This window comes from Xenia sp. Carnegie-2017, unplaced genomic scaffold, assembly GCF_021976095.1.
Source record: "Xenia sp. Carnegie-2017 unplaced genomic scaffold, XeniaSp_v1 HiC_scaffold_20, whole genome shotgun sequence".
In the NCBI taxonomy this organism is placed as follows: domain Eukaryota; kingdom Metazoa; phylum Cnidaria; class Anthozoa; order Malacalcyonacea; family Xeniidae; genus Xenia; species Xenia sp. Carnegie-2017.
The window spans coordinates 12,075,015-12,102,081 of record NW_025813483.1 but is presented as its reverse complement, the minus strand read 5'-3'; the positions used below and the strand labels follow the sequence as shown (position 1 = coordinate 12,102,081).

General features: G+C 36.5%; 6 protein-coding genes across 10 annotated transcripts; 4 read left to right on the top strand and 2 right to left on the bottom strand.

The window, feature by feature from the left end:
• Nucleotides 1-1,228, top strand: LOC124441292 (cystatin-A-like). The gene is made up of 3 exons (XM_046991740.1): nt 1-169; nt 556-675; nt 811-1,228. Exons 1-3 carry the CDS (start codon nt 167-169, stop codon nt 937-939), a joined length of 252 nt encoding a protein of 83 aa, XP_046847696.1. The 5' UTR covers nt 1-166; the 3' UTR covers nt 940-1,228.
• A 326-nt stretch (nt 1,229-1,554) lies between these two features.
• LOC124441288 lies at nt 1,555-13,926 on the top strand. Its single transcript, XM_046991737.1, has 9 exons — nt 1,555-1,758; nt 10,485-10,670; nt 10,894-11,399; nt 11,486-11,586; nt 11,652-11,805; nt 11,871-11,934; nt 12,047-12,315; nt 13,057-13,213; nt 13,305-13,926. The coding sequence occupies exons 2-9, from the start codon at nt 10,487-10,489 to the stop codon at nt 13,649-13,651; spliced, it is 1,782 nt and encodes a 593-aa protein (XP_046847693.1). The 5' UTR covers nt 1,555-1,758; nt 10,485-10,486; the 3' UTR covers nt 13,652-13,926.
• A 3,234-nt stretch (nt 13,927-17,160) lies between these two features.
• On the top strand, nt 17,161-23,219 carry LOC124443176. Of its 2 annotated transcripts, XM_046993708.1 has the most exons (3): nt 17,161-17,773; nt 19,834-22,874; nt 22,951-23,219. In XM_046993708.1, exons 2-3 carry the CDS (start codon nt 19,840-19,842, stop codon nt 22,997-22,999), a joined length of 3,084 nt encoding a protein of 1,027 aa, XP_046849664.1. In that variant the 5' UTR covers nt 17,161-17,773; nt 19,834-19,839; the 3' UTR covers nt 23,000-23,219. The 2 variants fall into 2 exon arrangements, with proteins under 2 accessions (XP_046849664.1, XP_046849665.1); XM_046993709.1 differs by lacking the exon at nt 17,161-17,773 and having other exon boundaries at nt 19,810-22,874.
• On the bottom strand, nt 23,035-25,045 carry LOC124443178 (protein misato homolog 1-like). 2 transcript variants are annotated; one of them, XM_046993713.1, is made up of 3 exons: nt 24,408-25,045; nt 24,065-24,340; nt 23,035-23,928 (listed from the first exon to the last, which is right to left on the bottom strand). In XM_046993713.1, the coding sequence occupies exons 1-3, from the start codon at nt 24,999-25,001 to the stop codon at nt 23,227-23,229; spliced, it is 1,572 nt and encodes a 523-aa protein (XP_046849669.1). In that variant the 5' UTR covers nt 25,002-25,045; the 3' UTR covers nt 23,035-23,226. The 2 variants fall into 2 exon arrangements, with proteins under 2 accessions (XP_046849669.1, XP_046849670.1); XM_046993714.1 differs by lacking the exon at nt 24,065-24,340.
• On the top strand, nt 25,034-25,534 carry LOC124443181 (uncharacterized protein C119.18-like). The gene is made up of 2 exons (XM_046993719.1): nt 25,034-25,218; nt 25,335-25,534. Exons 1-2 carry the CDS (start codon nt 25,072-25,074, stop codon nt 25,434-25,436), a joined length of 249 nt encoding a protein of 82 aa, XP_046849675.1. The 5' UTR covers nt 25,034-25,071; the 3' UTR covers nt 25,437-25,534.
• On the bottom strand, nt 25,300-27,013 carry LOC124443180 (2Fe-2S ferredoxin-like). 3 transcript variants are annotated; one of them, XM_046993716.1, is made up of 5 exons: nt 26,758-27,013; nt 26,199-26,393; nt 26,019-26,125; nt 25,701-25,836; nt 25,300-25,636 (listed from the first exon to the last, which is right to left on the bottom strand). In XM_046993716.1, exons 2-5 carry the CDS (start codon nt 26,366-26,368, stop codon nt 25,543-25,545), a joined length of 507 nt encoding a protein of 168 aa, XP_046849672.1. In that variant the 5' UTR covers nt 26,369-26,393; nt 26,758-27,013; the 3' UTR covers nt 25,300-25,542. The 3 variants fall into 3 exon arrangements, with proteins under 3 accessions (XP_046849672.1, XP_046849674.1, XP_046849673.1); XM_046993718.1 differs by having other exon boundaries at nt 25,701-25,764; XM_046993717.1 differs by lacking the exon at nt 26,758-27,013 and having other exon boundaries at nt 26,199-26,469.
• Between the last annotated feature and the right edge of the window lie 54 nt (nt 27,014-27,067).

The following is a 27,067-nucleotide window of genomic DNA, read 5'->3' as shown; positions in this document are numbered from 1 at the left end:
TACATACATATTCTTTCGCGTTGGCATCTTCACTATCACGCGACGCAATAACTAAACAAGACTGTAGGGAAGTAAAAAACGCTATAATATCTTGAACATCCGCCATTACGCCATTCGTACTATATCAGAGCGCTGCTTAAAGTTGCAAAGAACAGAGCTATGAACCATGGTATAACTATAAATTATGTTGTTACGACTGGCATTTTATTTCTCGACCGAGATTTTTTTCTCGACCGGGATTTTTTCTCGACCGGGAATTTTTTCTCACAATATATTTGCTTTACTGAACTGCCATCTGCAAATTCTCAATGATAAACACGTGTTTCTCAACATCGGTTTGCTTTCTCAACGGAGATTTTTTTCTCGACCACCTTTTTTCCGAAATGGCTTGCCATAAAACACCTCTATCCTATTTTTTGTCATAGGATCTAATAACATACTTGTGCTTTGAAAAAGCATACAGAACTTTAATTTTTCTCTATTAGCGTTTCGTCTTCATAAAACCCAGGTAAAAAAGCCTTTCAATGACGTTTTCATTATATTAATAATGTTAAGGTTAGACCTGTCGCTGAATACACAGCAGAAAAGGCAAAAAAATGCAAAGTTCCATTTCCAAGATTTGTTGCAATTGAATATAAAACACAACTGGAACATGGGACGAAATACTTTGTTAAGGTAAAATGTCGGTCTTAAGTTTCTTTGTCACCTCAATTTCATTGAAAAATATTTAGATATGTCTTAGTTTTCATGTAGCTGGAAGAAAGACCTATGTGGCATAACTTAGCTACTAAAATTTTAAATTATATACAGGTTGATGCTGGAGTGTGTTTTGTTCATCTCTGCATTCATCAAGACTACGAATGTGGCGGAGGAAGGATAAAACTCGAAAAAATGTTAGTGAATTTAGACGAAGATCATCCATTGGAGTATTTCGATTAAAACTTTGCCACAATAGCTATAACAGCACTTAGCTGAAAATATCATCATTATCTTACACCTATTTGCTTTTAATACTTGGACCACCTAACGTCTTTTGTGCATTTTAAGCAGTTTGTCAAAGAAACGATCGATTCAGTGACATATATATGTTTCTCAGTTTTATACTTTTATTTCTAATCATAGTTGCGTGCTCTATATAAATAATATTATAGATAAATGTAAATTGTTTTGTGTCATTTTTACTTCTTTATGACTTGTTTTTCGTTATAAAAGATTTTTTCCTGCCCGAGTTTTGGATGTTTTTGATCTTTCTGTATTTCATTATGTATGCCAATATATTGAATGGTTAACGTTCATGGCCACTTGCCTTCAAATTACAGCTGGAAGATTTCTTACATTTAGTTACAGCAAAAGGAAAGCGACTAATTTATAAAATAAATTACAATAGCATATTTGCAGATAGTTTTTAGCAGTTTTTCGTCTTCGTTTTTTCAACATATGCCAGTTAGACTGCGGTGTTGTTTCCATCTAATCATTTCCAACTGCGACATAAAATAGTCAAAAGATGCCGATGAATCTAATATTTATTGGTTTAACTGCATGTCTTTCATGTTGGTTTGACTGTATTTCTATTTTATCAGTTATATGTGGTTCGTTGTCATTCTGTGTCATTTTCCTCAGAAACTGTCAAACTGACGACACGAGATTATTGTGTTTACGACAAAGATACTTCTAATCGTTAATAAACACAAGTATCATAACAAAAGGATTTAGTTAAACGTTGGAATCTTTACCGTGAATTCACATTTCAACTGAAAGGTATGTCAATACTAAATAGAGATGATTGAGGACTTATTTAATGAAAAGGAAATGAAGATTTAAATACAATATTTCAAAAGAAAGTTTATAATCATACAAGGTTATAGTAGTTCAAGAAAACTATACCAGATGACTTAGAGTTTTCTTTGTAAAAAGAAGATCTGATAAACAGAAGAATCAAACTTGTACTGTATACACTTTGAAAGCGGACAAAAACCAAACCCTGCGAGCTTTCTATCGCCATAAATCATGTAGATCAGAAAATAAATTTAACGCGTTGCTATGGACTCAAGCACAATTCAAACATCATGTGTTAGTAAATATATAGGACCTGTTTCATTCTTGACAAAATTCCAAAACTGTGCACGAAAGAAATTTTTAAGTAGCTAACTGCCAAAGAATACATCTATGTGTGAGTGCTGTACGGGAGAACTTCTACCAAATGAAATGTTTTATTTAATTTCCAATTTGAGGTCTTGAAACTAGCGAAAGGTTTAATGATAAATTGTATTATGTTTTTGATGATATTTTACGACGGAATCAAAAGGAATGCTCATTTATACTATATATACTGACGATAAATTTTACTTTTAAAGAGAAATAAAAAAGGTTTTTAACGTTTTTACCAGCATACAGTTGAAAGATAAGTTACTGTCTGTCCTACTGCAGAAATAATATGCTAATAATGAAAGTATTAAATGTATTCTAGAAATGATATAATAAATCGATAATATGGCTTTTAGACAATTTGGTGTATTACTTATCAATCATTAATTTTCCTCAAGTAGATGCCGTCTGTTCACAGTTAGAACAGTGTGACTTTTTCATTTCATTTTAAGAAGACAGGCAACCTGAATATGATTATGAAACTCAAAGGACTTACATGATTTGCAAGTTGGGATTCATTCTGATTAAATGTAAAGCAGAAGGCATAAAATAGTGTGAAGAATGGTGTTACTATCAAGTCGTCATACAACAAGAATAAACCAAATTACAAATTTATTAATTTCAAATTATTATCTTCAAATTACGGTTTTAAATTACTGTCTTCAAGTTACGTTAAGGACCGTTTGGTCCCACGTACAACTTCAACAACAACAATCTGTCTTTTTACTCTTATTAAATAACAACACCCTTTTTCAAACGTCACTTCCTGCTCCCCATTCCGTCCATAGCGGTAATTCATAGGGTAGCCATACCGGCCCCTAAATGGAAATTTCAACGTAGCAATCCATTTACAACTATATTAAGCTACCGTTAAATCTGGATAACACAACAAGAACATAACTCTCAAATTCTAAATTATTTAGATATGTAAACTTCAATTGTCCATCTCAAGTAGACATAATTTAGTCACGGGACGGATCAAGGTTACCGTGTTCATCTTGTAATCTCCCTTTCGTTGATGTTTGGCTCTGGTCGATACTGTTGAACTAGTTTTTACCTTCACTGTCCGCACATAACCGTCATTACTTGCTATTGCTTCTACAACGAGACCCAACGGCCATTGTCCCCTTGGGTAGTTTACGTCAGCTACAAGTACTAGATCTCCTTTTTTAAGATTCCGTCTCGGTGTGTACCATTTCTTTCTCTCCATTAATGTTGGTAAGTATTCTTTGAGCCATCTACGCAAAAAACATTTGCTAAGTATTGAGCCTGCTTCCAATTCTTCTTACAGCACAAATCATTCTTGTCAAATAATCCTGGGGGTAAACTAGTACTTGCTCGTAAATGCAATAAGTGGTTTGGAGTTAGAGGATCGTCATCTTCAGGACTGTCACTGTTGCGCGTGAGAGGTCTTGAATTCAGGATTAGAACCACCTCTGCAATCACGGTTTGCTGGACTTTGTCTGAAACTACTTGTTCCTTGAGAATTGCTTTGAGGATTTGTCTAACAGATCGTATCATTCTCTCCCATACGCCTCCCATATGGCTCGCTGAAGGCGGGTTAAAGTGCCGCTTAATTCTTCTTTGCGTACAAAATTTGTCCACTTTACCTTGATCCCATTCTTCAATTCCTTTATTCAATTCCTTGTTAGCACTCACAAAATTTGTTCCTCTATCACTCCTGATTTGCTCGGGACATCCTCGCATGCTAATAAATCTCCTGAGAGCGTTGATCATCGAGTCTGTATCCAAGGAATGAGCTATTTCTATATGGATTGCTCGGGTCGTGAAACATGTGAAAAGGCAACCATATCTTTTCACCAACGATCTACCTCTTTTCACCAGCATGGGTCCAAAATAATCGATTCCTACTATAGTAAAAGAAGGTTTTTGAGGTGTCACTCGGCTTTCTGGTAGATCTGACATTAGCTGCTCACCCAAACGAGCCTTTCTTCTTTGACAAGCTAGACAACTTCGTACTACGCGTCGAACTGCTGTTCTTCCTTTAATTATCCAGAATTCCTTTCTTAGTGATGATAAGACAGTTTCTTGACCCATGATGTTGACGAATTATCATATCTGTGACGGGATGCTTGAAGGGTAGAATAATAGAATGTTTTTATTTCCCGTTGATTAGCGCATCACCAAGCCTGCCTCCAACCTTTAGTAAGCCGTTCACCATCATTGGATTTAATTGTCGAATGGAGATTCCTGATTTTCTGAGTAGTGCCTTGTCAAGCTCCTTACTATTTCCTGGAACTGCAAACACTTTCAGTTCTTTAGAGAATGTGGTGTTCTGTTCATGTGCGAAGATCTCCCTTTCGGCGACATCCAATTCTTCTATTGTTAGTCATCCAACTTTAAATTCCGACTCCCAATGAGGACCAGAAATAACTTTCCTTTGTCTCGCCTTGCTAAACAGATAATCCTTAAAACGTAACAACCAAGGAACAGAACACCTCAACTTCCACCAAATGGAATGGCGTGAAATCAACATATCCAACAAGTGAGGCTGTTTTGCAGTCACGTAAATTTGGGCTTCCTTCCTTACCTCTTGGTATTCATCCTTTAGTTGAGGAATTGTTACCCCCTTCAGCCAATGGCTTTCATCCTCCCAAAGGAATGCAGGACCTTTTAACCATTGGCCTTTATTTCTCAACACGTCCAATTTAACGCCCTTGGAGCCTTCATCGGCGGGATTGTCGTCCCGGTTCACGTAATTCCACTCGGATGGGTGCGATCCACTACGAATCACTGACAAACGGTTGGACTCGAATGGGTGAAGTCTTTTGCTTTCGTTGTCAATACATTTCAGGACTGACATCGAATCTGTCCAGTAACAAACTCTTTGCACTACCATATCCAATTCTTCTCGAACAAAGTTCGAAAGTCTTACGGAAATGACGGCAACCGTTAATTCCAGTCTTGGTATAGAAATCTCCCTTAATGGAGCGAGTCTAGCCTTTCCAATTACAAATGAGCAGTGCATTTCGTTGTTTGCATTCTTTAGACGCAAATATGCCACCGCCGAATAGCCAAGTGGAGAGGCGTCGGAGAAAATATGTAGACTCACATTTTTAACTTCTTTTAATCCTGCAGGTTTAAAAGAGCGGCGAACCCGAATTTCTTGTAGCTTTGGGAGATCAGCTACCCAACGTTTCCATTGCGAAAGTTTGTTCGCCTGATTGTGATCATCCCATCCAAGTCCCTTTCTACAAAGCATTTGCAGTATTAACTACGCCTTCATAACAAACGGAGCAATAAAGTCTAAGGGATTGAAAAGCGAATATACTGCTGACACTATCTTCCGTCGATTGACGGGACCTTTGTTTTCTAACTGCAACCTTTTTCCGCAACAACCCACAAAAACATGTCCTATTCTGTGTTCCATTTTATTCCAAGAGTACTTTCTGTGAGAAGCTTATCCAATTTTAAATTCTTTACGGATTTTGTTCTCTCAGTTTTGGGAATCGTTGCTAGCGAGCTCCTACATGGCAGAGCAACTTGAAAATTATTATCCACTACTGTCAGCGTCTCTTCCATTATTTGAAGCGCTTTCTCGTCTTCAAGCAACGGACACACTTTAGTTTCAACTAGGGAGCCCTAAAAGTTGGTCTTCCACAGTCTTTCCAGTTGATACTTGAGGAATTCATTTTCTGCTTCATCAACTTCATTGTTAGTAGCATAGTCAGGGGCATCGAATTCCACTCGTGCAAGATTAGCCGACGCACACCGTTCATTTTGGTTCATTTGGACCAATCACTGTCCATCCTAAACTGTATTTAATTGCCACTGGATCCTTCTCCTCTCCAATTTATATTCCAAAGGTAGAAACAACTTAAAATTTTCGCACAGTCCGATAACCAGCATAACTTCACAAGTTTCTAACTCTTGCAACGGAAGATTGCGTAAGTGCGTCCATTTTCTTATATGACCTCTTTTTGCTACACAAGACTCTGAAATTGGTATTTGGTTCACCGTTCTGACATTTGGTAATTCAACCACTGTGCTGTCATCCATAGAACGTACTACGATATCCACTAATTCACTCTTTAGTTCAGTCGATCCAGTCATCCAAGTCAATGTGAAGTCAAGCTTTTGCCCAGTTATTCCAAGTTGATTTTGCAAACGTTTATGACAAAGTGTTACTTCTGAACCGCTATCAATTAGTGCGTAAGTCCTGACTGACGGTCGATGATTCCCCTTTGCTTTTACTTTCAGTGGGACAACGCTAAGGCACACGCGGTCTCCGGCCCCAGTTGCAACTGCTACCTTTACTTCATCTGGACTTCCCTCTTTGTACGGTTCCCTCTTCTTGTTTGTGTTATTTCCTTCACACAGTTTGTCCTTTGGATCCTCCTTGCTGGACGTATTCGTTTGTAGTGGATGTAACAACGTATTGTGGCCCTTTCCGCATCCTTCTACTCGACATTTGAGATCAATCTTGGGACAAGATCTGGCATAATGCCCTCTAGTAAGGCACCTGAAACAAAGTTCGTGTTCTTGAACAAACTTCATCTTTTCGTGATAAGGAAGTTTCTTAAACTTATCGCATTTCCATATCCTATGGCCTTCTTGACAAATGAGGCATTTCATGTTTGATGTTCTCCTTTCTTTAAAGTTTCCATCTCTACCGTTCTCTCGTTTGTACGCTCCAGCTGCAAACGAACTAGTTCTCGCACAGGGACCCTTTTCCCTTCTAATCTCCCTCCTGTTCCTTACCACGCCGGAACAGAGATCTTCTCAATTCATTGTTCACGAGTTTGGCTCTTTTCTTCACAAACAAAAGGAAATCTCTAAATTTAGGTCTAGAACCAGATTCGATAATAGAGCCCGCACATTCTGTCCACCTAACTCTCATAAATAGTGGTAGCTTACGATTTAATTTGCGTAGGGTGTTCATATGGTCCAGCTCGCTTTCATATTCTGGCCCCATACTAGCAAGGGTTCTGTTTGCCACTTCCAGATGTCGAGTTGACTCCAACAAACTTGGTCCATCTGCTTGCTTCAATAGCGGCAAATTCATCAACTTTAGAACGTGAGCCTTTGCAATTATGTGCGGTTTGCCAAATTTTTCATACAGTGTGTTCTTCGCGATATTATAACTTTCCTGGGCAGGTAAGTTAACACAACTCTCAATAGCATCACAAGCTTTACCAGTGCAATGTTGTATTAGGAGTTGAAGTCTAGTAGAATTATCTGGATTGTCCTTTTCTAAGCAAGTCTCGAAATTATGCATGAAGGAGGCATAATTTATTGCATCACCCTCAAAGTGCATATATTTGATTTTTGGCATGGAAACTACTTGTCTCAAGGCTTTTACTATCTCGTCTCCTCCTCCACCTTCCTTTAAATGGATCTGTTCGGCTTTTTGTTAAATTAAGTTCGTCATAGGAGCTGATTGTGTTATGTCTTCCGACGATCTTACAGTCTGATCTGGATTAGTTTGAGTTTTCTGCGTTGGTACCTCCGACTGTTTTATTTGTGGTTCGGATTGATCTACTTCAATAATTTTCTCCAAGTCCCCCACATTCCTTGGCTGGGAGGGCATGTCCTTTGTTTGTACTAGCGAACTTTGCGGAACATACTCCTTTGCAAACGGTGACAGGTTTTTTGTTATTTTTGATACCGTTACCCCTGTGGTCTTACCGTGGTCTTCTTCGAGTTCGATCTCTGCCTTTTTGCGGCAAGCGTTAAGGCTCACCAACGCTCGCTCTTCTTCCATTTTGGCTTCCATAGCCTCCTTTTCAAATCTTAATTCTGCCATTTTCCTTTCAAGTTCATGTTGTTTCGCTAACTGATCTCTCTTCAGCTGTGCAAGAGCTAACTTTTCTTTCCTTCTGGACACTGTTGAAGACTTGGAACTATGGCTCCATGACTTACTTGTTGAGCTTCTACTTGTTAGTTATGAAGGCGAACTAACCTCTTCTCCGCCTTGCTTTGCTTCTAATTTGGCATTCCTTTACCAAGATCTGACCATTTCGTCCAGATGCACCTTTTTTGCCATCTGTTCTTTGTAGCTACGATTTGCTATTTCTCTTTCTTCATCCTGGACGACTAATTCAAGGTATTGTTCGTGAATGTCAACGAACGTCTTCCAATTATCATCATATTGTTTTTTGCGTCTCTTGATTTCGCGCAATGTTGCACCAGCATGAATGCCTTCTTTTAACCATCCCTGATTGGTTATTAAAGTGTTTATTAACCCGATACGAGTCTTAAACAAAACGTTGATTGTTTCGTTTACGGTCTTTCCTATATTTGATTCCGATATTGGAGTATTTAGTTCATTGTCGAACACTGTGAAACCTACGTGTCTGAAGCCACTCTCAGATCTTGTTTTCTGTTCGACAATCCGCTCATCTTGCAACACTATCGGCCAAGATTTTACCGACATAATCGAACTCCCGAAATAGAAATGACTTCCCAAGCAGCCCTAGCAACTGTCAATCATTCCATGTGATAATCCCAAAGGTTTTGTTGCGATATCCCGTCCCGAATAAGCAAGTATATTCAGATAGCCGTTTCCTTCGAGCAATTAAATACGTCGACTGTAACGATCGAACATAAATGAAAAACACCGTCCCTGACGCAAGAATATAGTTGAGATACACGAATATGGATGAAATTCACCGTCCCTGACGCGAGAATATAGTTGAGATACACGAATATAGATGAGATTCACCGTCCCTGACGCGAGAATATAGTTGAGACACACGAATATAGATGAGATTCACCGTCCCTGACGCGAGAATATAGTTGAGATACACGAATATAGATGAGATTCACCGTCCCTGACAAGCGAATATAGATGAAATACACGAATATCAATGAGATTCACCGTCCCTGACGCGCGAATATATTGTTTACCAATTAACAATCGTGGTGTTTAGGTCCTTGTTAAGCCCGCCGCACACTAGCGTACTGGCCGCGCGTACTTGTTATTCGTGACAAGTTGGATCGACAAAAATTCCTAGTGTGCGCGGAAGTTTCGAACAACAGATATTTCAAATTTGTGACAGATATTTCAAATAACATGTTTGATATTTGAAATATCTGTCACGAATGACAAATGTTGTTCGAAACTCCGCACACTAGGAATTTTATCGATAACTGCCTAATACACGCAGCTCTAATTGTGCATCAAAGTCGTCATACAACAAGAATAAACCAAATTACAAATTTATTACTTTCAAATTATTATCTTCAAATTACGGTTTTAAATTACTGTCTTCAAGTTACGTTAAGGACCGTTTGGTCCCACGTACAACTTCAACAACAACAATCTATCTTTTTACTCTTATTAAATAACAACACCCTTTTTTAAACGATACTTCCTGCTCCCCATTCCGTCCAAAGCGGTAATTCATACGGTAGCCGCAAATGGTTTCATGTTTTTAACTCATAATTTGATTAAAACTGAGGGTTTGCTTCAAGGTTGCGGTATGTTAGTTTAATTAGCTATGTCAGTTGTCGAGTTAATATAGTTATAAATATTTACTAGTTGTAAATTGCTGGCGCAGTGTGCAAGCGTTGAGACGTATTGCACTTGCAGCGTTACTTTGCAAATTGCAATATGTTTTAATTCCTATTTCTCAACAACATAGCACCATACTATTTTTTAAGTAAATCAACTATGTTAGGTAAATGAAGCTTTGATTTGTAAATTGTTCATCAATCAAATCTATGGAGCAAAGAGATTCAGATATATATATATATATATATGTATTCAGTTCCTCGACAATTGGAGCAATATTCATATATGCATGTTATCATCGGCAGAAAGCAATTGGTTTGAAAGGAACTTAATATGCGGCAGGGCATGAAGTATGAATATTGCCCACCCTCCAATTATCGAGCCAACTAGTAGCTAAAGCCTTGGATTTTGGAAATATTAAGAAGGTGATGCCTTATATATATTATTGTATAAATAGCCTGTATAATATACTATAGTCAGAATAATATTATCTAGCTACTAATCAGTGTGATCACCATAGTTAAGAAATAAAAGATGTTTACTGTGTTTGCACAGGCTTATGCAAACCGAGGAGCCTTTTGGGGGGACTCAAGAACAGATCAGTGCAAGACAGTGATCGAAGATTGGGAGTTTCGCCAGTTCAAGAATTTTTACAAGTCACAAGCGTCACCAAAGTTTTCGTAAGCCAGTGCAAATACAAAAAAACATCTGTTATTACTTTTATAAAATAACAACAAAGCGAAACAGACAAATTGGTTGGATCGATTTAATGAAAACACGACTATCCACCAATAAGCGCACGCGTTTTACTGTATAATATTACAGATAACCACAATGAAAACGATTGCCTTTCATCTTTTAGAGATGAGAAATTTGGTGATTTTGCAGTTTGTACAATGGCTTTACTTTGTTGTTCATGTTGTTGCTGCCTTAAACACGCCATCTCTAAAAGAGGAAATTAGCAAAAATCATATACTGCTCGATTTGAACAATGTCCAAGCTGTAGAACAACCGGACGAATTTCAAGAATTGAATGTCAGTTTTACAGGTAAGATACATTTATAAAAATTCCATAATGAAAATTAAGTATAGTTGATCCATAAATATGATGAATTTTTCCGAAAAAGGCAATTAAGTCGATTTACATCATTGATATTCGGTCAACCTCAATTTTATTACTATCTAGAGTTACAAACCTACATCTTATTTGTCTTTTGTAGCTGGTAATGGTTTTGTAATTTTTTCGATGAACGTTTTTTTTCACATTTTAGGAAAAAGTTTTAATCCGACACTGTCTCTAGATGAGCGGTGTGAACAAGGTCTACCATTGTCGGTTCGTTGGACTAACTATGGACCTTATAGCTCTTTGGTAAACTGTTCCAACAATGGTTCCAACACAACTTCGTTAAAAGATGTGGCACTAATAGGAATAATCGCTGATGTCATTAATGATATGTTACCAACATGTTGTCACAAAGATTCTAAAGTAGTTTATGGTCGTTATATTCGAACGTTTGAAGAGCTCGTTAGTTTAGAATCGAAATACCAGCATGAAGACATAATGTTTCCAATCAGCTTTCAGAACACAGAAATTTCAGAATTCAAAGGACTTCCGGTGGTGCAATTACTGACAGCTCCTAAGACGACCTTGCTTGTACCAGAAATAAACAAAAAAGGAAAGACATTTGTTTTGTTTCGGACAGTTGCTCTAGCTTGGCCTATATTGATATTTATATTTCTTGCTGCCATAATATCTGGCATGTCAATGTGGCTTTTGGTATGTGCTCTATAAGTGATTGCCGGCCACCATATACATAAAGGGAATGACAGAAGGAAGTTAAGATACATTAATTTTTATTTAAGGATCTCATTCGATTTACAAGACCGCTTGAATTTCCAACAAAATTCACAGATGGCGTATGGGAAGGATTTTGGTGGGCAGTCTTTTCTATGATAACCGTGGGGTAAGAATTTGGATGATTATTGTAATAAACACCAAAGTGTTCGTTCTATATATTTGTTGCTTAAGGTACGGTGATCGCGCACCTCGCTTCTTCATTGGTCGAGTGTTCAGTATCATATGGATACTTACAGGAATGAGCATTATTGCAATCTTTACTTCTATGGTAACTTCATCTTTATATGCATCTATTCAGTATCAGCTAATCATACACGGATCAGTGGTAAGTCTGCTTACTGGCTTAAGAAGCTGTTTAACAAAAGATAAGATGAAATTCCGTGCATTTAGATGGGTGCTGTTGGTGGTAGCCAAGAGGAAATGATAGGGACAGGAATGAACGCCGAAGTAAAAAGTAAAAGCTTTCTGTACCATCCTACCATTTTTTAATAACTTTACCTTTTCTTTGCGGGACGTTACAAACTCAATACGCCAATATATTCAACCGTCAAGAATTTATATTTCAGGATTCAAAACACCAAACGAAGTCATCGAAACTCTAGTGGAGAAATCAGAACTGGATATGGTTATCATGGACAGCTATCTTTTGTCATTCTATCATGAAATTATAAAGGAAAAACCAGTGAGAATTAAGGATCGTCTGGAACAGCCAATCAACTACGGTTTTGTTTTAAGTAAAGGCTCCGAGAATTTTACACAATGTTTCAGGGCATACGTCAAAAACTATCCACAAAAAATATTCAAAAGCATACGAGATAACATTCACCCTCTGAAGGTAGGTTCATCAAGCCATCATTAGCATTAGTTTGTACAAGAGAGAAGAGTGGCTTTCTCGCCAGAGCCGTTCTTATAAAGTTTATCAGGGGTGTGTATAATCCTTTCAACAGAATGGCCAACGAACTTGTACCGAATACATTGGAGCATTTGGAGGACAAAACCTCAATAATTTTCAAGCTCTACTAAATGACACCTTTTAATTGAAATGCGTTAATTTATTAATGAAGATCGCAGTAATCTATTTCAACTACATAGAAGTAATATTATGAAGACAGTCATGAACTATCATGCATTATCTACTTCATGTTAGTCCCCAATTTTATATCACCGTACTGTGACACTGTTCAAACTGCGCATGTTTTACCGACTAACTGTCTTGCTCTTAATGTTACCCTTGATTTGTACCAAAATTTCAGTCTCTTAAGTCTTATTTAAGTTTAATCCAAACTATCCACAATGTTGTTGTTTAGTCGTCAAAATGCTTTTTTCTGCCGACTAATACAGTACTTTTACCGACTGCATTTCCAAAGAAAATTTTGTGGGTGTGACCCCGCCATACGTACGGCCTGGGCTCTCGCGACGTTTAGCTGCAATACAATGAAAAAGGAAGAACTTTGTGTGGCTCTTTCATAAAAATCCATGCATAGCATGCATAACAAATCGCACGAACCACTATGCATAGTTCATAATGTAAAATGGTTGAAATCAAACGAATCAAGTGTTATGAAATGTTGTGTAGAACCCGACAGACGAAACAAGTGAAGAACTCCTCGCATCTAAAGATTTACTTCGTGAAGGCACGTTCAAGAAAATCCTCGGCATCATGGCAGGAGTAACAGGCGCCATATTTATCGCTGGAATTGTTTGGGAGTTCATCATTTCTAAATTTTTATACAGTTAGTGAAGGGTCTTGTTTTTCTGGTGTTAGCATATGGACAATGACTTTCAAATGAAAAAAGTTAATTTTCATATTATTTTGATTAACAGAAAACGCGAATAATCAAAAGAAAAAAAACAGGTCTCGAATCCTTCAAGCATTGGTCGGTTTTCGTTTGGCACAATATACTAATAAACGGCGGGAAAATGAAATGCAACAAATTGAAGTGATAAGACAAAAAACGACAAAAATACGACAACTTATTGCAGACTTTGATGATTTTTACAAGACATGGGTCGAACAACTAAAAGAAGTAACAGAAGATGACGAAATAGAGTGGGGAGATTTGGGTGAAAAATCAAAAGATAGCAACATGTTAACGATCGCATATGATGGTAACAAAAACGGGTCTCCTTCAAGCGTATTGGTAAATAATGATGACGTAGAACTTGGCTAAGAATCACGTGACATAAAAACCGTAAATCCTTCTTTAAAAATTTGACTCTTAACTATTATGATAATACGATTTTGTAGACAGCGCCATAGGCAGCCAACACGTTTTGTCGGTGTTGACTTACAGTAAAGACAACACATTTCTAAGAAACAAGTTGTGCCAATGATCTTAAATAACATATCATTAACAGACTTGCACGCCGGCCATGTCATTGATTGTACATTGGTGAATTAAGATAAATGTGGCCATAAGATAAATAAAATTTTTAAAGAGGTAAATTACAATTGCAATCATTTGCTCAAATCATTTTGCACTGGCTAATGCAAATACGGCTATAGACCAATCGGCGCACGACTTTTATTGTTCTTATTTTATATATAGCAGTTATAGTTTATAGCAATTACCTGTGTTGGCCATCATGAATGCAAAATGCTTGCATCTTCAGATTGTCCGGATGTGCTGTGGTATAAGCGTTATGTGGATGACACCTTTTCTTTGTTTCATAACGATAAAAATCGTGAACTTTTTCTTAATAAACTTTGCTCTCTTCACCCTGCATTAAATTACACCTCTGAAAAAGAGTCAAACAATCTATTAGCTTTTTTAGATGTTCTTGTACACAAACGCAATGGTCAGCTCTTAACAAGCATCCATCGCAAAGCAACTTTCACTGGTCTGTACACACGCTTTGACTCTTTCCCTTCGCATAGAGAAAAGATTTCTTTAGTGAAGTGTTTGATAAAGCGAACGCATAGATTGTCCTCAAAAGAGTTTATTGATAGTGATCTTATCTCACTGAAGAATATTTTTGTGTTAAATGGATATCCGGAAAAGTTGCTCGGTTTTCTTATCCACTAACAATGAACGGAATAAACTTTTCGGACCGGCCAAGTGCCCTGTTTTCCTTAAACTTCCCTGGATGGGTAAGGCCTCTAATGGCATCGAGAAGGAGACTAAAAATATCACTGAGAGTTTGTTCTTTGCATGCAATGTGGTCTTTATATTCTCAAAAAGAACTATTCTTCCACCCACTTCCAAAGAGTCACTCCCTGCTCAAATATCAAGCAATGTAGTATACGAGTTTAAATGTGAGTGTGATGCTCGCTATGTAGGTAGGACTTCTCAAAGGTTGAGGGAAAGAATAAAACAGCATGTACCAGCTTCTGTCAGGAATAAAACTGTTCCTTTACGACAACTACCAAAACGTGGGTGTAAAAGTGAAAATCCGATTCTATGTGATTCAGCGATTGGAAAACATCTTTTAAGCAACACTCGCTGTGCCAATGCTTATTCTGATGAAAACTTTAAAATTATTAAATAATGTCGCTCGTTATTCCAGCTACGCGTCATGGAGTCGGTATTAATTAAATTGACTAATACTGTCCTTTGCCGACAAAAGGATTACGTGTTTAATCTGTCTCTGTTTTAAGTGTCATCTCTAAAAATAGGGGTGACATTGACCTTTTGTAACATTATAAGTATAGCATGATTTGGAGGTTCTCATTTACCAGACGTTGACACCTGACGAGTAGTCTGCCGAAATGCACAGTGTCTCTTTCTAGCTGTAAATAACGGTTCCTTTGAATTGTTGGGTTAGTGTTCTGGTTAAAACAGTTCTTTTAAGAACTATTACATTGTTATTATCACCATTCACCATGGTATTTGCTATTTTGAAATCCATCTTTAAGTTTGTCACCGCGACAAAGTCTCTGTTGACGTCACGGCGGCCACGCGAAATCACGACATCACGATCACAACATCACAACCTGTCTTTTGCAAAAATACTAGAAGCACCTGAATAAAACTTATAAAAGAGACTTTTTAAGGTGAAGAATAAAACAGGAATACGGAATAACAAAGAACAGAAGTAATAACAAAAACGATTCTATTTATATCAATTCTAAAACATCAGTTGGAGGTAAGTATCTCAGCTTTTCTAAAAGATAGCTCATGACATCTAAAAAAATTCTCAAAATTTCTTCAAAACAACGTCTGCCTTGTAATCGTAAATTGAAAAGTAGGCCATCGTGAAAAATAGGTAGCTTTTAGCTTATAAATGGATTAAAGCATTAAGATAAAAGGTCGGAGCCTCAGGCAGCTTTAAAAAATGCGTTTTTACTTCTGGTGATTATTGTCGTGGACATTTGCGAAACACGTGCTTCAATGACTTTTATTATTGCACTTAAAGGATTTACTTAATCCAATTTCAAAATATATGACTGAGATCAAACTGGTTATAACATACGATTGTTATAAATTACTATACACAAACAATTCAGTTCTTTCTGTCATTAAGAGTTTACGTAATTTATTACACAATAAGGTATCACTTATAGAAATGAGTATAAAGCTTTTTATCTCAAATGTTTGCGTGCAGACGCTGGCATTTTGGGCAAGCTTTGTTCGTTTGTTTACACCTTAAACATATAACATTCTTCTGCCTATAACCATTAAAGAAACATTCATTGCCTAACTATCATGAACAGCAAAATCACGAAACTTCAAACTTGCAGACTTGAAGGCATACAATCTCCAAGATGGCACCATTCATGTATTAAAAAAACATTTTTCATGTTTAGTAATAAAAACGTAATGATTCTCAGGATCGTATTGATAAGATTGTAATCATTAAAGCATGGTTAATTTCGTGGTGAGGATCGATATCAAATGGGTAATTTTTTGTGCATTTCTCTATGATCACTATGATGTTTGTTTTGATTGACTTACGAAATGACATGCATCATCACCCAAATTTTAATATGGTTATGCTAAGTTAAAATTCATAGCATAAATAAATGTAACGCTGGACTAAATTTTAATTTAAGATTGACAAACTGCCAGAGTTTCAAGCGCAATTGACGGGGCAGTAGCTTGGGAGGGGCTCAGGAGACGAATATTTCTAAATTCAGTTGATAGTTGTGCCAGACTTAGTTCTTCTTATATAGTTCTGCCGATTGTAATAGTAACGAAGCCGCTTTTTGTTCAAAAGGTATTACACGTGGAATGATGTATTCAAACCTTTAAATTTAGTCTTTTTATATGTATATATCAGTTACAAGTTTGACCAGCACCATAGAATAGATAACTATATATTATTATATAATAGACACAATATCTTATCGCAACACGCTATCTATTTTGTAACTGAACTATTGCCAATAATCCATACGATGTTCGATCGAAACATTGTAACTACAAGAAGGATGGACAGACATATTTAAGTAAGTTAAATGGGATGGAGCTACTTTGGTTGTTAAGAATGGGCTTAAGCTTAGATTGAGATTATTTAGAAGTCGTTCGTGGATAATTAACTTGCAAAGTGTCTGAGTACGAAAAGAGAGTTAAAAAATCATGAAAATCGGCAGCATGATAACGAGATGTGGTGTTTAGATGAGACATTAAGTAGAAATGAACGATTGGAAGACCATTTTTATAGAGAGACTTTCACGTGCTTCGATACCATTCTGTTGTGTAAATGACAAAGTAATTTGTTTGTAAGTGTTTGGTTTTGCCCTGTCACCCACATTTCCGACTTTAACACCTTTTATAAATGAATAATTAGCTTGCCTGCATTAGACGACTGATGTAAACATTTTAATCTGAAGATGTCTTCATTAAAAAAATTCGAGCATTTATTCAAAAAGCTTTATAAAAAATAACAAGTTCGAGTATGTGATATCCGCCGGGCAAATCATTCGCTAAAAATCTCGCCACGTGTTAATTCTTGTTGAATTTTAATTGTGCATTTGCATGAGGCCTGGAAATTATTGTTATAATGTGTAAATTACTGCAGTTATTCATGTGACTACACGCAACACTGACCATGAACTAAAACAAATGACAAAAAACGATATAATAGATAATTTAATTATTTACACAATGTTTAACTTTTTAATTTAGTTTGTAGTTTGTATTTCACAAGATATTTCATTTCTATGTGGCGTCATTTAACATGTAATGTAACATGGTGAATTGTCACACAATCTGACCAGTCATCAATCACCACGACTTTCCCGCCTCCTGAACTTTATAAAGGAGCAATTCTCCAGTTCATTCTAATCACGCATTAGCAGCATGGAGATCAGAGTTCATTTGTGAATCGCAGGTTTTGTACAATTATTTAAGGTAAGAATTAAGCTACATATGATTGTACTTATTAAAAAATCAACAAAAAAAAGAAAAGCTTGTCGAAGTAGCGAAAACCATACGACTTTAGAAATTGTTTGTTTAAAAGAGGAACAAGATACGTTGCGTCAGCTGGATGTTAGATACAACAGCTATATATATCCGGGAGGGAAATTCGAGAATTATTAGCCATCAGCTTTGTTGATGTTGTTTTCTTTTCATCTAAACTTGTTTAAGTGAGGATTGTCTAGCATTCTTTCGAGTTGTACTCATTACACAAGACATGCTGAGGAGATACGTGTAAATGTTTGTAATTTTTTTATATAAACAAACATTTCACTCGAAACATCACATGGCATTTGGTACTTCTTATCATCCTCCCAGAAATTGATTATGTTAAAATCGTAGTTTTCATCAGATTATTACATCAGATAAACCGAGTGAGTTTAAAAATAAAGAGGACGTCAATTAAACTTCCCCAAACAGCATCAGAATGGTGTGCTTAGCCAAATCTCCAAGTCGTTTGAAGAGCTCGAGGAACAAGCATAATCTCTTAGGAGTTTCAAAGTTTTTCAGTTTACTTTCGCGTCCGTATAACCGCTTACGGATGTCTTACTTAGGTAAACCATTATATAACTGTGAAATTAACGATCTAAGGGTTCAAGTTTTAAGGGGCAACTTGCATGATTCGGTATGAATAAAGATTAATTTATTGAGTATTTTGACATATGGACGTTTAATTTTGCCTGATTTCATTCTATGGAATGAACTAGAACCGTATGATTGGTTTACATTAGAATAATAAATCGGTCGAAGGATTGCGTCTATATGACTACAGTGGTTTTGAATTGATTTAGTTTGTCAAACTTAAGTGTTGCTTTTTTCCTGATGGCGATAAATTCTATGACCCTTAAAACTGAGAATTTAATTGTGATATTCGTTCACTTTTTTGATTTCTGGTTACACGGTGTTAATGAATATTGAATCCATCATTGGAAATATCTAATGTATATATATAATTTAGAATTAACGAACAATCCCAACAATTACTGCTAGGAATACTCAACAATGGGGCAATATCATGTTGGTGTATAATCTAGAGTCCACGTTAGCAGCAGTCATGTGAATCAATCTGTATCAAGTGATCGGGATAAATAAAATGCGGAAATCACTTGCGTAAACCGGCGGTTACTAAACTAGACAAGATGTTCTTACCTAAAACGTTTTATAGGTATTTGCAATCACATTTAAGTTGGGAAAACAGTGAAAGCTTATGAGGTGGTTTAAACGTTTGTTGTATGAAAATCATCCGCCAAGTCCCACCATACTATTTTACTACCTAAAATAAGTGGAAGGAAAGGCTAAGGCTTGTCTGACTAAACCACACTGATTACATATCGGGAACGAATGTAAATCGATAGCACAGAAAGGTTTTTGCCTTCTTAAAAGCATGTCTTTTAAACCAGATTTTGAAAGTACATAGGTAATATCACTGGGTTATTTAAGCATATTAACTCTTACTATTTAAACTAGTTTTCTGTTTGGTGGTGTTACTGGTGTAATGACAACATCACTGATCGAGGGTCGTCACAAGCGCATTAATGAAGTAGAATACCAGTGTTTTTATGCCTTCACTTTTTCCATATTACACCAATAAATATTTTTCATTTCTTTATCATCGACTTGCATTCGCCACTTCCATGAATCCGTTCCGCATACGTTTCCACTTGTTATGTGTATGCGTTATCCGCGTTTTTACTATGACCAATATACCGGATGTGCTTTTTCCGTTTATTTACAAGGAAAAGGGTAAAGCTCACAAGGTCATCGTGCAGACGCAACACTCGTGCACATTTCATGAGTCACGTCGCATTGACTGAGCTCTGGTGATTTGCATAAGTAAGCAATCAAGCATTATCCGCTATATAATGTCTTCTACACAAGTGCTTTGTCAACAAGCGTAAAATGTACTTTTTCACGAAAATAAGTTAACTGAACTGAATATTCTAAATTGTCTGATATTCGTGTGAATTAAGATTTGCATTCTCATTCATTTTTAGAAATAAATGATGAGTGAAAATCACGTAACAAACAATGTTGTATTGCGTCGCAGTAAGTCACAACCTTACGGGGAAAATATACAAGGCCTTGTCTTTGATCACCCTTCTTTGCCCAAGATAGTGACTGTCACTTCGGCAAAGTATGAGAAAAATGGTAAACAACAGGGAATACCTCGTAGAGAACATTACCCCATCAAAGGTCATCCCACTTTCGGAAGGTCTCATTCTGTTGAAGCTCCTGCAACCGGGAATCTGAACAATGATGAAACTTACTATAAACGCTATCATCGTCCTGCAATAACAATACACGAAGAACAAAACCAATCCAAAACTGGGTTCTGGTCCCCAACAGAATACATGTCTCCGGGTATGTTTCCAACTTCACAATTTTCGTCACGAAAGCAAAAAGAAATTGTCGAAGGATTCTCTCGTCATTACACAAATACAGCTCGCGTGATGTTGCCAACTAACTCAACCAGCAGGAATAAGAGCATTATCAGGCAACAAATACTTTCTAGACGAAACTCGACAGGAGCGCTTCGTCATTTTCCGGAAATAATCGACCATTTTTCGCCGAACCCTGGAGAACAACAAATTGCACATCAGAATAAAGACAATTTGCGCAGACAACATCAGAAAGATTTTTATCAATACCATCAAAAAATTATGCATTCACCTCCAACTCCAAGACACGAGGAGCTGGTTGGTATGCCTAGTTATCCAACACAGTCCCTGCGTCACAAGCCCATACCTCATAGCAATAGTTTGCCTCCACGACTCATATCCATTGACGAAGTTTTAGCTACTCAAGATGAAAAAATTCACCATAGTAATGACGTCTCAAGTTCGTCCTCCCATCAGAAAAAGAGACGATTTAGCACTGGCGAAATGGCCGCCATGACACCTTACTTCAGTCAATCTAAGTACGACCGGAGTCGTTCTGTTCCAGGTTCAGTAACGACAAAAGGAAAATCGAATCCACCTTTAATTGTAATCTCCGACTCTGATGATAATGATAGAAACAACGTCTTCACAGATGAAACACGCTATCCTAGAGACAACAGTCGTTTATGTCGATCATATGTCGGCGAAGGATGTGTTAACACAAGTGTAAGACCGCCTTCAAATGAAAGAAAATTTTCAAATGAACTTTTGTCAACGTGGACGAATGAAATACATGAACAGAAAGAGTTTGTTTACGTTAAGGATAAGACAGAAATGAAGAGATCAACGGATGATAAAGTGACACTATGCTTTAGGGATAAGAGAGGAATAAAGAGGACAGCGGACGATGAAGTGACAGTATTCTCTAATCAAAGAGAAGGAACGTATCTAGATCACAAGGTACAATGTAAAAAAGCTAAAACTAAAGAAATTTCGGACACGAAACTCGAGATTCGAGAAGGAAAAACCAAACTTTACGATAACATACCGAAGCTGGTCCGGCTGAACAACAATAATGAAATCAATATTCGTACTATAGACGATAAGTTATCTGCAAAGAACAAACAAATACTCAAAGAGCAGATACCAGAATCTCTTACTGAAGGCGTAAACAAGACACGTTTGACGTCGTTACGTGAAACTGCTAGCATTACATCACATTGTGACGTGTGTAAAGATGGCGAGTTATTAAAATTGAAAACTGATGGAAGTAAAATTGAGTTTTGCTTTGACATTCGTTGTAAAAACTGTGGTCGTAAAACGAGAGCTGGAGCAGCAGAAGACGATCCTATTGTCAGAGTACCTAAGCCAACTGGAGTTGTTTTTGGAGTGAAGAAATCTGCTTTGACTTTGCTTCATTCAAAAAGCACACCCATTGAAAATAACAAAGTTGAAGCAAACAACGATTTGAAAGCATCCTTGATTTCAAGTGATGTGAGCCCAACTACACGCATTGGTGGTACTACCAAAACTAGTACGCAGGGTATTACCACTAAAATTGTAATTGAAGACAATAGTAAATATAAAACTGTTTTGAATAGCCGTGATAGACACACGTGCAGTAATGATACACCAAAGAGCAAACTAGAAGATGTAGTTTTGAAAGATCACGTGCTCAATTCACACGAACATAAAACAAAGTCACAGGCGGATAGCGGTGAAAATAATCGCCGGGAGGTTCTTGTCTCTCGTTCCCATCGTAATTTTTATGAAGAAATGAAGACAATCAAAGGCAATAACGTACGTGATGACTCTTCATTATCAGCTAGAGTCGGAGATTACCAAAAAAGCGTAACATTGCAAGAGCATAGTAACGTCTCCTCTGATGAAAGAAATTCGTTGGCACAGCCCCAGATGACGATTAGAGAAAAAGCTTTGTACAAGAAAACAAATTCTGAACGAGAGGAGGAGAACAAAAGGAACAATTCAAACAGTGATTTTCAATCCATCGAAAGGATCGACACGCAGTTTACAGTGATTATCAATAACTCACGAAAGGAGACACCAGAAGATAAAATTACAACCACCGAAAACCTCACGCTCAGTCAAAAACGTCGTCAGTCATCTTTAGATATGTCAGTTAGTCTTCCTTCCATAACGCATAATTCCAATAACCAGACAACTCCATCTGAACATAATACTCAATCAAAAAAATGTTCTGGTGAATTATCTTTGGAAGATTGGACGGCGATTCTTCAAGGAAGAATTGCACAGGTGAATGAAAGTATAGAAGAAGAGATAGCGCCGTGGAAGACAAAGAATAAACGAAAAGTCTTAGACAAACTACAAAAATATTTGGACAAGATTAAAAACACCAGTACAGATCCCCCAAGTTTATTTGTCATTCAGAAATCGCAGTTTTTTCATACAATGAAAAATCAATATGAACTAATGAAGAAAGTGGAAACACAGAGAAAGACAATGAAAGATGACACCAGTGAAGTGGCAACAGTGGAAAATGTGAAGAGTATTGGAGCAAATGAAAAGGCAAACAAGACTAAAGTAAAGAATAAAACAATAAAAACTTTGGATGGCATCCAGAAGAAACCCATGTTGAAGAAACAAATAAGGAAAAAATCAACAAAAAACACTAATAGGTAGGGTCAGTAGCATATGTGTATACTTATTAACAAGTGCTTAATTCAATATAAACATTTTTTGATGTTTTTTTAGAATAAGACCAAAAAGTAATGTAAAAGGAACGAAGATCATGATGTCCTAAGATGAAATGTTTCTATAAATAAAACAAAACAGGTATAAAACTTTTTATAGAACTTGTTATATTTTGATTGTGTTTTAAAAACTATTTATGCATAAAACTAAACACTTTTTTCTAAATTTATTTTGTATTTTTTGGTTTGTTACTCTATTTTGTGCTGTAGCATACAAACATATTTTTAGCAAATAAAAGCATGTAAAACATGCAAGCATATTTTTACCAACTAAAGTTTAAATGTTATACAATGAATTATAGTTTTGAATCAATGAGTTAATATTTTCCCTGTAGCTCTCAATGTCTGTTTCTTCAACACTACCCTCAAAATACTGTGGATACCTTTTGACTTTTGGCTTATCAGTTCCTTTCAATAACACATTAAGTGGTTTAGCGATATCTTCTGTGTTTACTAAATTTGCCAATACTGATATCCTCTCAACATTTGTCTGCGAAGGTCTTATATAGTCTTCAATCACACAACCAACTTGAGTAACCATTGATTTGAAGATTTTAGGAAATGGATCACTTGTGAAACAAGGTGTTTGAGCTACATAACTAGGACAGTAATGCCCTAAAGAACTTTGATATTGTGTAATAGCAGACATTTTCTTAACCAGCAAAGAAGATTCCTCTGACTTAAGTAGATGGCTAGGAATTCCTCGTACAACAGTGGATTTACATAAATAATTATGATCGCTGGATATGTCAGGAGTTAGAGGGGTGACCAATTCCTTTTTTTGAAAGATGTCCACAAAAGGAGTAGTGCTGCTGAGAGGTATAGGTAGTGCAAGTGACAAAGAACTGACCTTTCGTCCACCACATGATAAGTGATGTAATAGCATGTGCATATCTGATTGACTGTGAGACAATCTGTATGCCAAGGTTGATGTGTCGATTGCAGAAGCAAGGATTGCACTTGTATCAAAATTGTTTGCCTAAATTATTTCAATTAAAATAAGAAAAGCAAACATGAATGTAAAAATTGCAAAGAGCTTTCAATGTCATTACCCAAGTTGGATTAGATGTGCCCCCAGTCAAACTTTTTTTTAACATGTAATAAGATAATCCTACCTTGTAGTGAAGATAAGAAAATTCTCTAGATTTATAACTGTACTCCAAACTATCTCTCATCATCAAAGGGACAACATGTGACCCATTGTCTATAAACTTTGCCAGACTTAGCAAGGTATTCAACATAGCTTGGTCTTTACCTTGTCTTGTTTCATCATTTATTATAGCTGGCATCAAAGAAAAACAAAGACAATTCTTTTTCTCAAAATCATCACATAATTCTTGCATCAAACAAGATGTTAACCCTCCAAAACCATCATTTACATGTGAAAAAATCTTAAAAAAAAAAAATCTCGCATGAAAACTCTATACAATACAGGAATTTTACAATTAACACACTTACTTGAAAACCTTGAAGTTGATCACATTCCTCAGCAAAATAATGGATTTTATCCTCAACCTCGTTTCGAAATTTGAGTGAACTAAACAGATTTTCCCCAACAGCAAATGCATCAAAGCTTCGATAGTATTCATTACTCAAATTTTCAACAGTTACTAAGGATTTTTCGTGAAATGTAGGGTGTATAAAATCAAGCCACGAATATCCCTTACACGCAACGACGCCATTTTCTTGTCCGGGCTTTTCTGTGAAAATATTTTCGTTACAGTAGGTATCAACTGCCCCATCCCATGCAATAGACTCTTCAGACATCTTTGCAGCGTTTTCGTCGGCCAAACGTGATATATTATCTTTCAAATCAAACGATATAACACGTGGTGTATAATTAACTTGTCCGTTACCATAATTGAGGCTGTTTCGGTGCAACATATCATGTCTTATCTCGTTGTAAAAAGAATCTCCTTTGAAGTTCTTCTCCTGCAAGTTCCAGAAATGCGCACCGACTTCATTACTGTAATTTCCAACTTGAAAAGTTATGATTTCTTTACTCCTAAAGCTCGCCGCCATTTTGAATTGTCTAATATTCCCATACTTCATATAAGGCAATCGAAATCATTTTATACAGCCATTCTATGATAGCAAGAAATCTCTATCTATATTAAAAACAATGAATAGCATTTCTGATGAATGTAATGATTTAAAGAAGAAATATGACACGTGCTTCAATTCATGGTACACAGAAAGCTTTCTACGAGGCGATACTCAATCGGAACCGTGTCGGGAACTGTTCGAGAGTTACCGTAGTTGTGTCATGGTAAGAAGTAATGAGCTTTGTATCAGCGGTAAATCAGCTTGGCCTGACTTTGTATATTAGGGATTGTAGTCATTCTTCAAATTTACCTCATTCAAACCATTGTCTTTGTATTTCAGAAAGCATTAAAAGCCAAAAACATTAGCATTGAGGAAGTACAAAAGGATGTTTTAGGGACAAGTAATGAGAAGAAAGCCCCACACATACAGGCATCTAAATAGAATATCTTATCAAATATTTAGATATAATAAATGAAATTAATTGTTTGACTTGATCAACAATAAATTGATGAAGACATTGTGTTATGTTCTCATCAAAACTGAGTTGCTATATATCTCTGGCATCATTTGTAGGTGCAGGTATTTTCAATTTGATTCCATTAAACTTTTCCGTAACCACAATCTGACATCCTAGTCTTGAGCTACAAGAGATTAGAGTAAACATGAATTTCAAGAATTTAAGGTCGAACCAACTTGCATACATACGTAGGAGTGAGACCATAGGCTAAGTCCAACATGTCCAACTCTTCATCTTCAGGTTCTGGGAGGCCTAAATTTTCAAAATCTCTGCTCTCAAACACAACATGACAGGTTGAACAGCTCAATGTCCCTTCACAGGCCCCTAGAAATTTGTAGCAAAAAGTCTTGCTGTTTTGTTAGTGTATTGGACAGTTGTACAGACTAGTTGTCTTGCACACAATACAGTTGTTTTTCAAGTTAGTAGTGTCAGGAACATGTGTGTGCTTTTAGCTGACAAAGTTGCACAGTAGTCTTCTGGTTAACATTGAAATTAAAATAACTTGCCCTCTAAATCAATATCGTTATTCTTTGCTACATCCAGTAGTGTATCACCACATTTGGCATTCACACTTTGCATATCACCATCGCGATCCTCATACGTTATAGTAACACTTAAACAGGAAAAATATGTACCTATTTATCAATAAAATTGTGATGAACAAAATCATTAACATTTATACTCACGTTTCTGCCTTTAGTTGCACATTATATGAGCTAAATTGCCTATCCAACATAAGCCCAACAGATCTCCAGTATGTAAAAATACTTGGACATTCAGGTGGTCGAGTGATATGAATTATCTTCTTAGAAAGTGTATGAATCACAACTGATGCTAATCTTTTTGTTTGGGCCATTTTGGATAAAAATAATCGAACACAGCTACATGAAATATTTTTTAAAAAAGTTAGCAGTTAAAAATTACACGAATAAATTACATAACCATAACATTTCATACGACATCGGACATTACAAGTCATGTTTTTGCCGTTGCGTGAAGCGAGGAAACACACTATTCCTCTGCAACGCATTCTTAACTGATGTTTATAAAAACAAAAGAGAAGATAGAATAGTGCTAATCTGACAATAAGATTTAAAGAGATCGAATTTAACACGAATAATTAAGACTGATGAAGACAATTTGCAGAAGCCATGGTTTAGGGGGTAAAATTCCTATTAGTAATTTTAGCAATTGTATCTACTGGTTTTAAATATATTACTAGCAAAACAGCACTGTCCAACGAACCTGTTTCATGTAATTGGATTAATGTTGTCAGAAACTACAGCAATTAGGAATCACCCTTACATCCCTTAGTGGCCAACGGTAGCAGTTTGTCAAAGACAAAAATTTCCAGTCATTTCACCTTATCGCAGGTTGTTGGTATAAAAATTAGACGAGAGTACATGTACACAACATACTGATTTCATGTACAACAATTTACGTTTAATAAGAGTTTGGCAGAACTACTTGTATTAAAGTTGTTTATATTTGCAAGAAATTTAGAGGAAAATTGCTCTGGCAAGTGGATGGAAACCGGCAAGGAATGCGTTGTCAT

Coding starts and splice junctions, on each gene's coding strand:
- LOC124441288 (XM_046991737.1), top strand. CDS start 10,487: ATGAGAAATTTGGTGATTTTGCAGTTTGTACAATGGCTTTACTTTGTT. Junction 11,587..11,651: donor TTTTCTATGATAACCGTGGG/GTAAGAATTTGG, acceptor TTGTTGCTTAAG/GTACGGTGATCGCGCACCTC. Junction 12,316..13,056: donor ATAACATTCACCCTCTGAAG/GTAGGTTCATCA, acceptor AATGTTGTGTAG/AACCCGACAGACGAAACAAG.
- LOC124441292 (XM_046991740.1), top strand. Junction 676..810: donor GGACGAAATACTTTGTTAAG/GTAAAATGTCGG, acceptor AATTATATACAG/GTTGATGCTGGAGTGTGTTT.
- LOC124443181 (XM_046993719.1), top strand. CDS start 25,072: ATGAATAGCATTTCTGATGAATGTAATGATTTAAAGAAGAAATATGAC. Junction 25,219..25,334: donor GTTACCGTAGTTGTGTCATG/GTAAGAAGTAAT, acceptor TTTGTATTTCAG/AAAGCATTAAAAGCCAAAAA.
- LOC124443180 (XM_046993716.1), bottom strand. CDS start 26,368: ATGGCCCAAACAAAAAGATTAGCATCAGTTGTGATTCATACACTTTCT. Junction 26,126..26,198: donor GTGCAACTAAAGGCAGAAAC/GTGAGTATAAAT, acceptor TTCCTGTTTAAG/TGTTACTATAACGTATGAGG. Junction 25,837..26,018: donor TAACGATATTGATTTAGAGG/GCAAGTTATTTT, acceptor ACAAATTTCTAG/GGGCCTGTGAAGGGACATTG.
- LOC124443178 (XM_046993713.1), bottom strand. CDS start 25,001: ATGAAGTATGGGAATATTAGACAATTCAAAATGGCGGCGAGCTTTAGG. Junction 24,341..24,407: donor ATCAACTTCAAGGTTTTCAA/GTAAGTGTGTTA, acceptor TTTTTTTTTAAG/ATTTTTTCACATGTAAATGA. Junction 23,929..24,064: donor TTTCTTATCTTCACTACAAG/GTAGGATTATCT, acceptor GAAATAATTTAG/GCAAACAATTTTGATACAAG.
- LOC124443176 (XM_046993708.1), top strand. CDS start 19,840: ATGATGAGTGAAAATCACGTAACAAACAATGTTGTATTGCGTCGCAGT. Junction 22,875..22,950: donor TCAACAAAAAACACTAATAG/GTAGGGTCAGTA, acceptor ATGTTTTTTTAG/AATAAGACCAAAAAGTAATG.